At 51.1% G+C, this 17,079-nt stretch overlaps 2 protein-coding genes and 1 long non-coding RNA gene across 9 annotated transcripts in view; 1 reads left to right on the forward strand and 2 right to left on the reverse strand.

Annotated features, from left to right (window-relative positions):
• The window catches only part of DIP2A (disco interacting protein 2 homolog A), an 89,164-nt gene extending 80,231 nt beyond the window's left edge, over positions 1-8,933 (reverse strand). For 6 of the 7 annotated variants that reach the window (XR_012492057.1, XM_074319562.1, XM_074319453.1 and 3 more), the window contains exon 1: positions 8,631-8,867. Coding sequence is in view for 6 of the 7 variants with exons in the window: in XM_074319562.1 (XP_074175663.1) it covers positions 8,631-8,721 (91 nt within the window). In the remaining variant the exon portion in view is untranslated. Of the gene's footprint in view, positions 1-8,630 lie in introns of all 7 variants that reach the window. The other variant, XM_074319528.1, reaches the window with a different exon arrangement.
• A 287-nt stretch (positions 8,934-9,220) lies between these two features.
• Positions 9,221-15,655, forward strand: LOC141568943 (uncharacterized). The gene is made up of 3 exons (XR_012492290.1): positions 9,221-9,954; positions 11,428-13,783; positions 15,531-15,655. It is a non-coding gene; the product is annotated as an uncharacterized LOC141568943 (long non-coding RNA).
• Positions 15,656-15,665: 10 nt separating this feature from the next.
• The window catches only part of PCNT (pericentrin), a 111,755-nt gene continuing 110,341 nt past the window's right edge, over positions 15,666-17,079 (reverse strand). Inside the window, exon 48 of the transcript XR_012492119.1 lies at positions 15,666-17,076. The gene's annotated coding sequence lies outside the window, so the exon portion shown is untranslated. The remainder of the gene's footprint in view (positions 17,077-17,079) is intronic.

A 17,079-nucleotide genomic window follows, 5' to 3' on the forward strand; every position in this document is an offset into this window, starting at 1 on the left:
TCCGTAACTTAATCACACCTGCCAAGACCCTTTCTCCAAATAAGGTAACATTCAAAGGCCCCAGGGATTAGGACCCGATTTCTTTGAGACTACCAATGATAGCACTACAGTGGATGACCAATAAAGAAATATACACATCTGTTAAATTGTTATCCTGTTAAGAGAAAGAACACGTGCTTCCTTGAGTTCCCTTGGGAAGGGCAGTGTGGTGACAGAGTCCCAGAGAGCAGTTTCCAGGCTCTCGGCTTCACGTGGAAAGGTGCTGGCTCGGGTAGTAGATGGCCATCAGCTATAATCAGATGGCCATCAACTGTGACTAGTTGGCCGTCAGCTGTTACCAGTTAGCCATTAGCCACTAATATAACTGCCATGGCTATTCCGGCAGGTGGGTTGGTTGGCAGAGAAGAGGACAGCGGATTGCGGCTAGCGTGTGGCTCCTGCTTCCTGTGTCTCCAGCCCAGCTGCCAGCGAGAATATAGTGGTATGAACCCCCTATCCATGGCTCTGTTGGTGCTCCTTTTTGGCCTCACCAGATCTTGCATTGTCATGCAGGGAGCAGGACCAGAGACCCTGCAGGACAGGCAGATGTCTCTAGGTCAGTGATGCCAGATTCACCCGCACAAAGTGACTCCACAGATAAAGTGAATGAGTGTTGTTACATGTCACCTCCACACCCCCACAGTACAGCCCCCTGATGGCCTTGCTGGGCTCCCTGTCACCTCCCTCTGATTCTTTCCTGGCACACCAACTAGGGCGTCTTTAAAGATCTAAGTGGTCAAAGCAGAAGCAGCCCCAGAGGGTCCTTGTCACACAGAGAACAGAAACCAAAGCACCCCACGCCCGGCGCAACCTCAGGCACCTTTCCTGGCCTTTCCCTCTCACCCTACCTCTCGTCCCATGCCTCGCCAGGCCCATCCCTCCTGTGGCCGTGGGCCATCTGACCCCTCTGCGTGGGCTGCTCTCTCCCCAGTCACACAGAAGGCTCCTCTTATCACTCGATTCCCCTGCCCACAGGTGTTCTCTGACCACCAGCCTGAAGTCACCTCCCCACAGTCTCAACCTCCCTCCCTCCCTCAACCAGTTGATAAAAGAAAGCAAATGGATGAGCAAATGGTGCCTTTCTTTACTTGCAGAGCCTGGAGGTATGGGTAACTGATCAGTGGGCAGGACAACACACCAGCCGGCTGGGCCCCTGCTCATGAAGCATCGCAATGGACAACACAGCCAGCCACGGCCAGAGTCCTGAGAAGAGTGAGTCACTCAATCCGCACACGTGGCCAACAGCCATCTGCCAGGTGCCACCTCAGAGGAACCATCAACAAGGGAGAAGACACTTAGACCAGCCCTCCCAACACGGGTCCAAGTCACCTACCCACACTCGGGGCCTCGGAGAGGCACAAGCTATGGCAGGACTGAGCACGCCAGAGATTCGTGTGTGAAAAATGGAGGGAGCTGCAGGAGGCTGGAGAGCTGCCCGGAGGACACAGGGAAGGGAGCGGAAAGGTGGGCAGCTCGGGCAGAAAACGTCTTAGGCCCAAGCTGCTCCAGTAACGTTTTAGGCCAGTGTGCAGTTCTTGAGCCAAAGTCCCATCAGGAGTCAGCCTGCTGTTGTGTCCCTGCAGTGGGAAGCGTGGCCTTGGTGAGCAGGTGGGTGGACCTGAACACCAGCAGATGCGGCCACAGGTGGGTCCTGGCCTGGCGGCCGGAATCACCCGCTCGATGGGACTGGAGTCCCATCCCAGACAGACCTCCACAGCACTCATCTCACTCGAACCATGTCTTCCTGGAAGTTTGGAGAACAAACACTACATCCTGATTCAAACGCTCCCTGAGGCACAGATCTGTCCTGCGATGGCTTCACTGCACTGAAAAACTTATCAAAAAGCTAAATATTCAACCAATTGCAGGGATTCTTGACTTAGAACACAATAAACACCATGTGTAATTTTTTACTCTTATTAATTCATCAAACATTCATTAAAATGCTTCAAATGTGCTAGTGCTGAGGACAGAAAGATGAACAGATCAGAACTTCCTCTTGAAATGCTCCTGTGAAGTGGCAAAGAACAGACAAGCCAATAAACACAGAATTGTGATAAATCCTCATTGTGGGACACAGAACAGCAGGCACGGGTGGGGGGCAGAGGGGGTGTCCTCACAGGAAGGCAGAGCTTCAAAGAGAAAGTGAAGTTTAAACTTAAGTCTTAAAACAAAAGCAGGACTCAAGCAGCTACAGGACTTGGGAATGAACATTGTGCGCAGTGTTAGGATATGAGAATCGAAAACACTGTATTCTTTTAAAAAATTATAAATCTGGGGGCTGGCCCGGTGGCTCAGGCAGTTAGAGCTCCATGCTCCTAACTCCAAAGGCTGCTGGTTCGATTCCCACGTGGGCCAGTGGGCTCCCAACCACAAGGTTGCCAGTTCAATTCCTCGACTCCCACAAGGGATGGTGGGCTCCGCCCCCTGCAACTAAGATTGAACACGGCACCTTGAGCTGAGCTGCAGCCAAGCTCCCAGATGGCTCAGTTGGTTGGAGCACATCCTCTCAACCACAAGGTTGCCAGTTCGACTCCTGCAAGGGATGGTGGGCTGCACCCCCTGCAACTAGCAAAGGCAACTGGACTAGGAGCTGAGCTGTGCCCTCCACAACTAAGACTGAAAGGACAACAACTTGACTTGGAAAAAAAAGTCCTGGAAGTACACACTGTTCCCCAATAAAGTCCTGTTCCCCTTCCCCAATAAAATCTTTAAAAAAACATTATAAATTTTGTAAAGAGACAACTGCACTAGGATGATTTATATGAAAAGAAAAAAACTATAAAAGGAATATTCTTGAATCATGAATGATGAATTTTGCTAAAGTGGGACATACAAGCAACTAGTCAGGAAGCATCATTTTTAAAGATTTTCAAACATATGTTTATAAATGGAAACATCTGATTGTCCTTACATATATAAGCAGAGATCCTAATTATACCGGGCAATAGCTAAAAATCATGTCACAAAAAGTTAAAGTTCTGTTGGAGTTGCACGGACTAGCAGGTGACAAGGGGAGAATCCTGAGATGCCCTAAATTAAATTACAGTGGGCCGGAGGGTGGAAAGAAGGGATAAGGGAGGTCCACCAGCTGGAAACCAACGAAAGACTGCTCACACTCCTTAGCGTATGAAAGTATGTTAAAACTTTCAGTTAACCTCCAAGTAGCTGTTTCCGCCATTATCTAGAGAGAATAGCTGACCACCTTTACACGTGAGCTTTCAGGCTGTAGCCGACAACTCACCCCTCCTCCTCATGACTCTGCGCCCCCCAGAGCCAGCCCCGCCTCACCTTCTCCCTCCCTTTTTGTCTACAGCCTATATAAATTCTTTCAAAACAACGTACACCCTTCTTCCCCAAACTCCTTGTATAACCAATCCTAGGACAGCTGCCGCGTCTGTTCTCTACACCAGCACTGCTGCTGGTTTAGACCGCAAGCCCCAGGACCTGGTCCTTTCCTGGCTAGTGTGTGGCCCAGTAAACCCTTTCTTTCAGAACAGGGTCCAGCTGTGAAGGTTATTGTTCAACACAGTTTTCTAAGGTTTGGGACTCAGGACCCTGTCATACGCCTAAAAATTACTGAGGACCTCCCAAGAGCTTTTCTGTGTGTGGGTCATATCTATCAATATTTACCATATTAGAAATGAAAGCTAGGCCAGCCCTGTGGTTGAGGTGGTTCAGGTGCTCCTAACGCTGAGGTTGCCAGTTCGATTCCCACATGGGCCTGTGACCTGCACCCTCTACAGCGAAGACTGTGAACAACAGCTCTCTCTGGGCTGCCATGAGGTGGCCGTGGGCTGCTGTGGGCTGCCAGGAGAGACCCACAGCCAGTGTGAGTGGCCAGCAGCCGGTGAGAGCTGCCGTGAGCTGCTGTGAGCAGGTGACCAACTGGCGAGGGACCGGGAGTTGTGTCCTACACAATTAGACTAAGAAACAACGGCTTGAACCATAGGGGGTGGGGAGGCGGAAGAAGGCGGGGAAAAAAAGAAATTAAAGCTGTGAAATTTTAAAAATATTTAAATCACTTAAAAATTTTTATAACAACCCACCATGTTAACATAAATCTTTTTTATTAAAAAAATAGATTCCCAAAGCCAAAAACATTTAGTGTGTACAGGTACTGGTTTACTTTTACAGGCCTCTTCAATATCCGGCTTCAGAGAAGACAATTAGATTCTCATATCTGCCTCGACGTTGCATGTGTTGCAATATGTGGCAGTGGCTGAAGTTCATGAAGCAAGTGCAGCCACACACAGACACGCTGGATAAGGGCGGAGCATGCCGCAGCTTTTCCTGATCGCTGTGGACACTCTCCTCTGTGGCGTGGACACGCCAACATGAGCAAGTGCTCGTTTCATACAGGACGGCTGCAAAGCAGACAGTACAACCGCATCGACCAGCTTTTCTCACTGTGACATCACAATCCACTGGTCTACTTTTCGAATGGATCTTGTATCCAGGCACAAACTTGCAACATGATACCTTGATCATCTGGAAAATCCTGGTTCGCAGAATTACGCAGATCTTCCAAATGTTGACACATTTCATTAAATAATATAAACAACGCATATTCATTAATATTGCCACTGATCTCATCAAAAAGTCTGTAGTACTGGGAATCTGTCATGGTCAAAGTCACAAATAAAAGTTTTCACATTTATAATTTTTGCTTGAAAGCATAAACATCATTGGCCATAAATTCTGACAGTTCTTCTCCATTTATTTTACAGAAAAATGTCCACCAAATACTGAAGTCTGAATAACTGCAGTTTGCCACTCATTTTTTTCAAGTAAAAATGGCTTTCTGCTACAAAAACGGTTGTTCATTTGGCAGCCCTACCTGCACCACAGCCCCTCAGTGTAGGCCCTGGACCTCTTGGTGAAGTGCTCTTCTCGTTTCCTCATGGAGAGGACAAAAGAAATGAGTACTTGAGGTTCAAAATTTAAGAAAATTACTCTTCACTGCTTTATCAAGGATGGACATGTTTAAGTGAAAGGGGCCTTTTTTACTGCAGGTGGGGAGGTGGTGAAAAACGCCCCGTGACTTGGGGTTCTTGACACAATTTATCCTACGGCACCAGCAGTGGTACCCACGCTGCTTTTGTAACATCAGTACAAACACAGAGAAAACAAATGCCATCTCTGAATTGTTATGAAAACAGTCTTTCCTCAGAAAGGGGCTCAGGGACCCCCAGAGGTGTGTGAACCATGGTTTGGGAACCACGGGCAGATTGCTTCCTGAAGGAAACACAAGAAAAGATACCAGAGGCCCCGCGAGCGGGAGGAAGACTTCCCTGGACCCGACATTTCCTGACTTGTTTCATTTCTCTGGTTACTTTAACACAACATTTTGCAAAGCCTATGATCAATGGAGAAACAGCTAAATGGACGGACCTCTGACGCTGAAGCATTGACCTAGCACCCAGTAGGCCACAATTACTGAATGAATTAATATATATAAATAACAAACGCAAAAAACAAAAAGGGGCAACATCTCCAAAAGAGGGGGAAGTGTGACGAGAAATTTCAAGAAAGTAGCCACATCAGAGATGATCAGGAAAAGCTCAAAACAGGCCGTCTGGGCCAGGTTTGGACAGACGAATGAATGTGGACACAAGAACTTTAATTCACCACAAAATATTTAGGAAGCACAACCAACGTTTATTGCTGTGAAGGCAATATCAGGCTGTCATATTGAAAACTAACTATATCACAAATTTTAAAAATGAAAGAAACAGGAAAAAAACACTACGTGACAGAAGTCCCTTCCGCTACACCCACGAACTTTTCCCCTTTTCCTTTGACTCCATCCAAGCGGGGCCTGCATTATCAGAACACAGGAAAACAAGAAGCCAAAGTTAAAGCTGCCGACAGATCTATTAATCAGAATAAAGAAACAGGAGTGGGACAAATGCAGCCTATTGTGTAGGAATTTCCTCCCCAAACCACTGCAGGCCACTGAAACGAAGAGAAAATCTTACACCATTGTCCCAGTTTTAAAGCCATTCAGAGCCCTGATAAGGAGCTAAACGCAAATCAGGGTGAGGTGTATCCAAGGCAATTGGATATAGTAATACGTAAAGCACAGGTGTTTGGGAATTAATTCTTCCTTTAAAAACTCAAGGTTATACTCTAATAACCCTTTCATCCTGGGACATCCTGATGTGCTTGGAGGGGCCACGTGTGTGAATTCATGAATTGTGCGGGGGAGTCTAGGGAGAGTGAGCTTCTGTGCAGCTTGACCCTTCATCCTCTGTTTGAAGGACCCCTAAGTCACGAAGGGTGAGCCAGCCAGCAATGCAAGAAGGAAGACCACAGTGGCGCTTTACTTCCCTCTTCGAAAGCCCTATGGGAAGAAATCAGTGCATTCTGACACGGGAACCTTCCCTGAGGGCCAGCCCCTATGACAAGGATGGATGGTACAGACCAGGGAAGAAGCTGGACAACAGGCCACCTGGGAGCCAAGAAAAAAGGCCGGAGCATACGCTCACCCTGTCACTGCTGGTGCACAGGCGCGGCAAGTCGTGCAGGACCTTCCGGGTGGTCCAGGTACCTGCCACTCACTGCCAGCCTCTGATTTGCCTCCGTGTCCTCTCCTCCAGTGCCAGCTAAGCTCTAAGCAACGGTTTATTCTGCTGACCTGAGTGCAGTGAAGTCATCCTGTCGTGACATTACTTTATTCTGAATTAGAAGTTTCTCTCTCCCCCCAAACTGAGGGGATGGGGCAGGGGGCCACAGGACAAAGTGAATCCCACTTCTACTTCTACTGGATCAAGATACAGAAATAATAATGACAAAACTAACTTGGGTTGCTGGAGGACTGCTTCGTTACCAATTATATAAATAAAGCACTTTCACACACTGACTGACATTCCACAAGGACGATGTGACATCCATAGACTGGTGCTCACCTCCTCGTACAGCTGACCAAGCCCACATTGAGAGATGTTACAATTCAGTGGAGACTCATGGAGACTGACCAGATGTCAGTCACTGTGTGAAGATGCCAAAAATCTGCCTAAGACAGTCCCCATCGCAAAGCATCTCTAAGTCCAACAAGGAGGCCCCATGTCAACACCAATCACAACACAGACTAAAGAGGCCACGTCAAAGGTGTGGAAACACCCTGGGAGCCAGGCCAAGCATGACTGTACCCGAGCAATCACTGACCTATTTGGGCCAAAAGGAAGGTGTCAGGCCAGTCCAGGAGCTGGGACAGAAGCCAGGCTCCCGTGTCCTTGGCTGCCACTGCACTATGCTGTCCTCTCCCTCCAACACTTTGTTCACCCCCATCCCAAGCTTAGCCTACATCTCCAGGTTCCTGTCCAACTACAACCTATCCCTTTTATTTATCTAGGCCACCTCCACATATGTCCAAAATGACAACAGTACAGACAGATTCAGCAGCCCAGAAGCATTTCTTGCATTGAAATACTTGGCATAAGAAATACTTGGCTTTATTTGTTCAGTATACAAACTATGAAGTTCTTTCAGGAAAGAATCCAATCTTATGTAACTGTCAACTCCTAGAAAGCACTCAAACATATGACCACAAAGCAACAAGGAATTGTGGGAATAGCGAATACACTGGCGCAGAAACTCGAGGCGATCTGCAACGTATTTGAAATGCAGAAAATCTAAAATGCACCCACGTGACTTTCCCTGGATGAAAGGCGCTGACAAATTCAAGACAGTAGTTTCTGTCAGAACCATTTCTAATTTAGCTTTTTCACACATCCCAAGAGCATCTAATCAATTCTCAAATCCACCCATTTCTTAATGCATTTCCATTAAAAAAAAAAGAGTGCCACATGTCACAGAACTTTTAAAAACTTGAATGTTGAATTCAAAACAACTGCAGGAAGCTGTTGTATTATATGTAAAACAAGGCTAACAACAGCACCGACCTCCCTAAAGCGGGCGGGGGTGAAATGGGTTTGCAATGCCAGTGCACACTTAGGAAACGCGTGCAAGAATTCACGACTCCAACCAAAGCCAAACATGTCAACCAGAAAAACGCAGAGTAGGAATAGTAAGACGAGGGGAAAAAGGACGCTAAAAGCTAAAAATGTGTTTAATTCTCAAAAACAGAGAGATATCGGTGCTTTTCTGGGAACTTGGCTGCCCAACAGGACCTCAGGGCACAGGCTTGGGGGCAGCAGTGTCCCCGTGGGTACCGCCGCCCACCGCCTCAGCATCCAGGCTCCTTTCAACAAGCGACCAACCAATTGTTGAACATCTTTTTTGATTTTTAAAAATTCCGTAAAGGGACTAGCAACGTCTTTGAAGTGCCTCCGGTGGGGCAGGTGCTGTCACATCCCGGTTTTACAGGGAAGGACACTGAGGCAGGCGGGGCTGGGACGGCTCACACAGGTCGCGCCCACGCGGGCAGCGGCCCCGGTACGGCCCGGGGCTGGGACAGAAGCGGTCGTCCCGCCGGGGCTCTGGCGCCCGCCGCCGAGCCGGTCCCGAGAAGCCGGCAGGGGCCAGGGGCCGGGCGGGAGAAGCGCGGCGGGGTCCTGGGTGTGAGGGGCCCCGCAAGTCCCGGCGAGGGCCGGCCGGGGTCCCGGGTCCGCGTGGGGGCCGCTCACCTTCCGACAGCTCCAGCTCCAGCTCCGCCAGGCTCTCCCGCACCTCGGCGGGCAGCGGCACCGCCTCCAGCGGGCACCCGCGGGCGGCCATGGCGCGCTCGCTCGGGCCGCGCCCCGCGCACTGCCAGGCCGGTCGCGCCGGGCGGGGCCGTGGTCAGGGTTGGGGCCCGGCCGGGCGGCGGCTACGTCGCTCGCCTCAGCCCCGCGCGCCGCATCACCGAGAGAGAGCGCAGCACAGGCAGCGGGGCAGGGGCGCGGCCCGAGCGACTCCGCACCGGGGCGGGCGCGGGCACGAGCGCGGGCGCGAGCGCGGGCACGTACGCGAGCGGCTCCTCCTGCGCCGCCGAAGCCGCCCCGCGCGCCCCCGACAGCCCGACGGGCCCTACACGGAGGGCGCGTGCGCGGCAGGGCGGGCCAGAGGGAGCGCGCGTGCGCGTCGGGTCGCGGGCGAGGCTGGGAGTCCCCGACCCGCCCAGCAACACCGATGGCTCGCTCCCATTGGCTCCGAGAACGCGGCGAGGTCGCTCCGAGCTCCTATTGGGAGAGGCAGCAGAGCATCACTCCCGACAGACCCTGTGCCTGGGCCCGGATTCCCAGCGGCGTGATCGCGGGAGAGGCTCTGTGCAGGGACGGCTTCCCGGTGCTGGGGTCTCGGGCTGGAGCGGGGCTGCCCCCTTCCCCTGGTGCCGGGGTTGGGACCCTTCCCACCACGTGGGCGTACTGCCCTCATGGGGCTGCTGGGACGTCCTGAGCACACTCAACGCTTTGCCTGGCATTCTTGCCGGCGTGATGACAGGTCCCCACTTAGACCCGGCGTGGGCCGGGCATTTCCCACAGGCCTTTATATGTCTTAACTCACTTGCTTTTCAAAGCAGCCTTGGAAGGTGTAGTATTGACCAGAAGGGGCTCCAGCAGCCACTTGAGACCATGAGGTGACCTTGGGAAGTGGGAGGACAGAGGGGACGAGACGTTAGGAGCCTGGGCGCTTGGTGGAGCTGAGTTGAGGGACCCACAGGATCCCGAATGAGTCGTCCCCCACATATGTACCGGAAGTGTGTCTGCATGGTGCAGGGGCGGACTTCAGTGAATATGAGTACACCTGTGGAGTCCTCATCTGGTGACTGAGGCAGGAGCACAGAACACCTGTGATGAGCAGTGCTTGCTCCCCAGCACACCAGACTGGCTAAAGCTCTGCTGGACTGCACACACTTCTCTGCCCGAACCTGCAGCCTGCCCTCCTTTCACAGGTGTTGATGCCGGACAAACATCTTGTCCCACAAACTCCATCTCAGCATCTGCTTCTCGAGAAAACATCCTGCAACAGGTATCAGGAGTGTGAAATCAGGTGATACACTGGCGTTTGAGGCTGCTCACTCCACGTGTGGGTGAAACACAGCCCCGCGGCACAGGTGGTGATGGAATGTCAGTTTTTTCAGCACTGTTGATGTAGGAAGTGACTCACTGAAGCGAAATGGGATGATACACCAGTGGGTGGGTGCTGTGTTAGGCCTTTTACACACGGTGGAAGTGGGAGCAATAAGGAAGGATAATGCCATTGGTTGTCTGTCTAGTCCTTACCACTGATGCCCTTCGGAATAGTGGACAACTGATGGCTGGCAACAGGCACTTACTTGAAAGCCACAGATCTCTTTGGTTCCATGTAAAGAAACCCTCATCTCCTACATTTAGACAAGACAAGGTCCCTGCCCAGGAATTAGTACCTCAGAGATGGTAAATGCTCAGTCAAGGCAGTTATGCCAAATTTGGCGCTGGGAAAAGCTCGGCCCATGACACGGGTTGGAACTGATACCTGGGAAGGTGCCCTCAAAGGTTTTGAGTTCCCAGATAACCTTGAACCTTTGGCGCCTACCCATGTGGCTCACGTCCCCACCTACTGGACACTAGATATATAATGACGGTTATTTCTTAGCATAATTCAGCTGGAAACATGATGAGATAGAAAAGGGACTCTAGCCCTCTCCCCCTCAAAAGATTTGTGTATTAGTTGCTTGCACTGCAATAACAAAGCACCACCAACTGGATACCTTCACAGAAATTTGTTGTCTCATTTCTGGAGGCTAGATGTCAGAACAAGGTGACAGCAGGGTCACTTCCTTCCGAGGGCTCTGAGGGACAATCTGTTCCATGCCTGTCTGCTAGCTTCTGGTGGTTTGCTAGCAGCCTGTGGTGTTCCCTGGCTTGTAGATTCATCACACCAATCTCTGCCTTCATCTTCATGTGGTTTTTCCTCTATCCGTGTGTTGGTTTCTGTGTCCAAACTTTCTGTTGATAAGGACAGCAGTCATTGGATTAAGGCCCATCCTACTGACCTCATCTTAACTTGATCATCTGCAGAGACCCTATTTCCAAATAAGATCCCATTCGCAGGAATTGGGGGTTAGGATTTCAACATCTTTTGGAGAGTGGAGGGGATATAGTTCAGCCAATAACAAGCTATAAGACCCAGCCAACAGGTATACCAGAAGCTGGGAGAGTTCGTGTTGGGCTGGAGGATGTGCTTGGTGAGTGGTGGTCCCTAACACCTTTAATTCACCAGCATGACCCCTGCAGGAGTCAGAAGGGAGCTGGAATGGAAAATTGGGTAGAGAATTTACTGACTTAGAAGCAACCCTTTAAGATACTGGATTTAACACCCAGGTGGACTGGGTGCAGACTTGTTCAAAGGATGGCTTCTAGGATGATGGTGTGTCTGTTGCTACATAACAAGTCACTACACACTTAGTGGCTTAAACCAAGACCCATTTACAGGCATAACTCGTTTTATTGTGCTTTGCAGGTGTTGTGTTTTTTACAAATTGAAGGCAAGACCCTCCACCAACAAAAAGATCACGACTCACTTTATTGTGACTCTTGCTTTATTGCGGTGGTCTGGAACCACCCCCATCGTATCTCCAAGGGATGCCTGTATCATCTCTCTATGTTACTGCGGGCACAGAGGGGAGGCCTCATCTCTGTTCCACAGCATCTGGGGCCCCCACTGGAGCAGCTTGAAGGCTGGAAGTTGGAGTGATTTGCAGGTTCATTTACTCACATGTCTGACAGTTCGTGCTGGAGCCCAGATAAGGGATGTTAGCCAGCACACCCACATTTGGCTACTCCTTGTGGCCTGGGCTTCAACACAGTATGATAGCTGGGTTCCAAAGGCAATTGTCCAAAGACAAAGGAAGGCCACAGCCTTTTTTGTGAACTAGCCTTCGGCCACTTCCTGTCTATTTGTAATGAGTCACTAAATCTCACCTGTATTCAAGGGGAGGGGGAGAAGACTCCATCTTCTGAAGGGAAGAGGATCAAAGAATTTGCAGCTGTATTTTTACAACACTACACGTGGAAAAAGCTATGGCCCTCAGTAAGGAAAGCTGAAATGACAGAATCACTGTGGTCGACTTGTGTAAGGGAGTACAAGGCTCGGGGGTGTAAGTGTGCTGAGATTTATATACTCGTGCTTCCTGAAGATCCATTGGTGGCTGTACTTCACATAAAGGCATAAAGAACACATTTACAAAGTCCAAAGAGACAGGCTTGTGAAAGGGGCACTTGTGTCACGAGAATGTTCAGTGGTGGCTCACCTCTAGGCAAGAGCTAATGGTAGGAAAGACTGCTCCAGAATTTGGGTGGGTGATAGCAATGGGGATGACACGGTTGGTGTGGAGACAAACAAGGCCGGGAGGCTGCACTGAACTGACAGGTCAGAGGGTCGCAATTATACTGGCCAGCAAGGTCTGGGTGGCAGTCAAGGGAGCCTGACCTGTAGAGAGTTACAGAAACGGTTACTAAAACATGGCATCTCTACAGGCAAAACAGATGGGCAGCTGAGGATACTACCAGCAGAAAAAAGTCTGGGATGCATGACTAGGAAAATCAAGATGGCTGCCCAATAAAAAAATCACAATCCCACACCCAGTTTCTGGAGCTGAGTCAGTTTTCAGACATGGAACCCATTTACTGAATGGCCAGATGTGGAGAAGGACCCCATAATCTACACAAATGAATCCCCAAGTCCTTTTCCAAAGGGTCCAATAACCATTTCCTTTGATAATTACACCCTGGGGAAAAGTGGGTAGCCAAACATTTTGAAGACTGATGGGCCCAGGGTCTGACTTGACCTTGATATCTAGACACCTGAGTCATTGTCGTGGCCCCATCACAGTGGCTGCATACCGTGGCCAGGAAATAATGGAGTCCTGCCCAAGGTCCAGCTTGCAGTAGGTCCACTGGGCCTGCGGTCATCTCCTGAGTCCCCAGCTGAGTAACTGACATTCACATACTTGGCAGTTGACATTTCTCTTACATTGGGTCCCTGACATGTAGGGTTAGAGTCGTCACAGTAGGAAAGGCCAAGCGGAGCCCTCTGAAACTGCCCCATCCCTACCAGGATCATAAAATAGTCACATCCAGAGGTGGGAATGGCAGAGTTGGGGCCACTTTTCAGGTAGTCCCCCAAATCTTTAATGCAAGAGCACGACCCCCACAGAAATTGGAAGGATCCTGGAAGATGACAGTATACCACTGCAAATTCGACCAAGTCGCCTGACGGCAGCCTATGCCAGATGTGGCAGGTGGCTGTTGATTTGGTGTGTTCCTTTCTGTCCTATCAGAAAAGAGGATCAGAAATTCCACACTCAGCTGTAACAAAGGTAACCGTTTTGCCAAAGGCTTTGCTACCTCTTGCCTTTTCATAGTCCAAAGAGAACAGGAGCTCTAGACGTCCTGGACTATGTTACATTGTCCCATTACCTCAATGACGTCACATGGATTGGGCAGATGAGCATGAGGTGGAGAAGATGCTGGAGACCTTGCTGAAACAGGTGTTCCAGAGAGTGGGAGATAAACCCTACCAAGATTCAAGGACTTGCTACATCCATAACATGTTTAAGGGCCCAGTGGTCAGCAGTGCCCTTGGGCATCCCTTTCAAAAGTAAAGGACAATTATTGCATCTTGCACCATAGGGACTGTTCAGGTTCTGGAAGCAGCATTTGCACACCTAGGAATACTGCTCTGGCCCAGACACTGGGTGATTCAGAAGACGACACGAGCCAGGACAAGAGATGTGATGGGTTACAGCTGTGACGCAAGCGACTCTGCTGCCTGGGCCGTACGGAGCAGCAGGTGGTACTGCCCGTGGGAGCTTCTGGTACGTCCAAGTAGGAGATGCACAGTGCAGGGTCCTGAAGCTCTGCCATTCCATTCAGAGTAGGGAATGACATGCCTCTGGCAAAGAAATATCTGGGTGGGCTACTGTGGCCAAATAGAGGTGGAACACCTGACATGGGGACACCAAGTGACCCTGCAGCCCAATCCACCCATTCTGAGGTAGGTTCTGTCCAAGTCACCAGTCCATCATGAGATGGAAGTAGTACGTTCAAGATTGAGTGTAAGAGTGTACGGAGGTCACAAATGAGTGCAGAACAGGTGGGCCAGACCCATATGGCACCCACTGCCCGTGTCAGGGCCGCTCTGCCACCTCACACCTGCGACCATGTGGGAGAGCCCTTATGACCAGTCAACAGAGGGAAACGAGCTTTGTTCCTAGGTGGGTGAGCGTGGCATGTGAGTTCAGAATGAGTGATGGAGTCTACGTGACAGCCTTACTCGGGTGGCCTTGAATGACATTGAGAAGGGCATATCCTGCCAGCACAGCTGCTAGGCATCCACTTTTTGTGTAAGAAATGGCCCAAGGGGAGACTGTGGACTCATGGGCAGTGTTGGGTGGCCTGGGTGACTGGTTAAAGTCTTGCAGGAAAATACTTGGAAGTTGGGGACAAGGAGGTCTGTGGGTAAACAGACTGGAATATCGGCACCAAGTGGGACGATCTTGTAGAAAGTGCCAAGGGCCCTAGAGAACATCTAGGAAAGTAACAGTCAAGTAGACAGGATGACTTGCCCAGTGGCCGTTGGACAGCAACCCCAGTACTGGGTACAAGGACAAAATGGCCCAGGTGGAGTTGGAGGCCACTCATGGGCCCAACAGTGCAGGTTCTCTGACTAAAACTGGTCTAGCCACTAGCTGCCACTGAATGTCTGACCTGCCAGCAAAAGCGCAAAGCTGTTTCCATTATGGCTCCTTTCGTCAAGAAGCCCAAGCAGCCTGGTTTGCTGTACTGGGTCGCTACCTCCCCAGAGATTTTCAGACATAGATTCACATTCCATATAGGTTTGTCTTCCCTGCCCACAGTGTCGCCAGCAAGGGCTTAATGAGTGCTTGTGTCAGTGGCACACGATGCCATATGGCGTCACGTTAGATGGGATGCAATTTACAGCAAAGGACAGGCAGGAGTGCACGTCACACAGCAGGAACTGTGGTGACCATGGGACCCACTGCCCGGGAGAGCACTGGGACAGCCAGCTAAAGGCACAGCTGAAGTGCCAAGTTGGAGGTAACATTCTGTGAAGATGGGTACCATTCAAGACCTTCCCAATAGCGGGGTCTGAACCCCGAGGGGTGGAAACAGGCGTAGCTCCAGTTACCATCACTCCTAGCAGTCCACTGGGGAAACTCCTGTCCTCCAAAGTTTTGACTCTGCAAGGCTGGAGTCCTGGTCCCCAAAAGGGACACTCAAAAGGGAACACAAGAAGTGTTCCACTGGGTTGCAAAGTACAGGTGATGTCTGGGAACTGTGGGGTGCTTGCATCTAGGAACCAGCAGGCGAATGGAGTCACTGTTGTGGCGGTGGAGATGGCAGGGCTGCTGTCACATGCATTACACATAGGGAAGATGTGTGCAGCCAGATGACTCAGGGGGTGGTGAGTTTTATTCTTTTGCTCAACTGTGATTACAAAATGAGAATCCGACTTGCACATGCAGTGAAAGGCTCTGCCATTTTGTATTGTTGTCAGTTTATTACTGTTTGACATCCAGTGAAACTGTCGTACCCCACCAGGCCTGTGGACCCCAGGACCTGGCGAGTCTGACCTGCCCAATAAAACACAGTACGAGGAGAAGACGACTACAGCCACTCCAAAGTGCGGCTGCGACAGCACTGCCAGGAAAGGAAAAGAAAAGCAGGTGTCCCATGTTCCCCGATTCAAAATTCTTTATTGTTTTAAACAATTAATGCTGTTACCAAATGCCACTGATGCAAGAACAGAGCCAGACACAAATAGTCCTCCATGTTCCTTGCCACATAAACATGGAAGATTTTCATTTATACAGTTTTACTCCAAGTCTGAAACTGCATGTGCTGCTGCTAGGGATACAGCTGGGCTCCAGAAGGAGGGGCTCAGCCTTCCTCACACCACTTCCCGAGCGTCCTCACTGCCAGCGTTGCTCACCACCGGTTTGGCCCAGGACCGCAGCTCAGCTGCCCCGCGCCCCCCCTTCAGCTGATCCTGTGCCTTCTCCTGGCTGAGCGTGGCCTTCACTTTGATCAGGAGGGATTCAGCTCCGAGCCCCCTGCCCTCACTGTCATCTTTCTCTGCCACACGCTGAAGACCGATGCGGGACAATTGAGTCTTTGGAGGGCAGGGAGCCCCCAGGTTGAAGGTCCCGTGTTCGGGCACAGCCGCGAGACGTCCCTCTCCAGGTCACTGGGGCTGTGACAAGCTCGCAGTGCTGGGGCAGCAGCTTGAGGACGGGGCAGCTGGATGAACAGCTCGATGAGCTGACGTCCAGTCCTGGTCCTTGAGCATCTTCTGGGTGAGGCTGGCTGGGATGGGGACAGCTCGGCAGGCAGCCCCTGCTCTGCCTCTCACTCATGTTCTCATCATGGCTGTGGGGCTGGATGGTCAGCCTGTGGACCCAGCGGGAAGGGAGGTGACATGGCCCAGGGTCTACTGGGTTAAGGCACACACCAGTTTGAGACATGACTTGCAGCTTGTGCTAAAGAGCCTTCAGCTGGCCCCTCCGCTCTGCGGTCCAGGCGACTGCCTCCAGCTGAAGCCACATATGTGTTGGTTTATAAATTGGCCCCTGATGCAGAGGGCCAAGGAGACACCGAGGAAGAGACAGATGGCTTTATAGGTGGCAGGATTTATAAACAGGTGAACTTACAGGTTTGAAGTCGGTGCGGCAAGGCGAGTGGTCTCTGCCCCCCGCCCAGAGCTTCAGTTTGCACTGAGGCCAAAACCGGCTGGCACGTCCCGTTCACGTGTCCCATCCACGTGGTCAGCATCAGGCCACTTCTGCTGGGGGAAACCAAGCAGAACGCGTTCCAAGGAGGAGCAGGTATGGGAGGCACCTCAGATGGCCAGGTCTGCTCACAGGTCAACCGGCGGTCATGTCCCCTGGAGGACCTACTCCCACACGTGGGAGATCAGAGATGTGATGAGGGAGGCGGAGCTCGTCCCTGCTCTGTCACTTCTTCGTGCCCTGCGGCTGAGAGGCAACCTGCAAAGCCCAGCCACCGAGACATTCAAGTCCATGCGGCGGTGTCGGCAGGTGTGCTGCAGCCACGGATCTATGCCTGAGAGGACAAATTCCCTGCTCCCCTG

The sequence above is a fragment of the Rhinolophus sinicus genome, linkage group LG01 (genome assembly GCF_036562045.2).
Source record: "Rhinolophus sinicus isolate RSC01 linkage group LG01, ASM3656204v1, whole genome shotgun sequence".
In the NCBI taxonomy this organism is placed as follows: domain Eukaryota; kingdom Metazoa; phylum Chordata; class Mammalia; order Chiroptera; family Rhinolophidae; genus Rhinolophus; species Rhinolophus sinicus.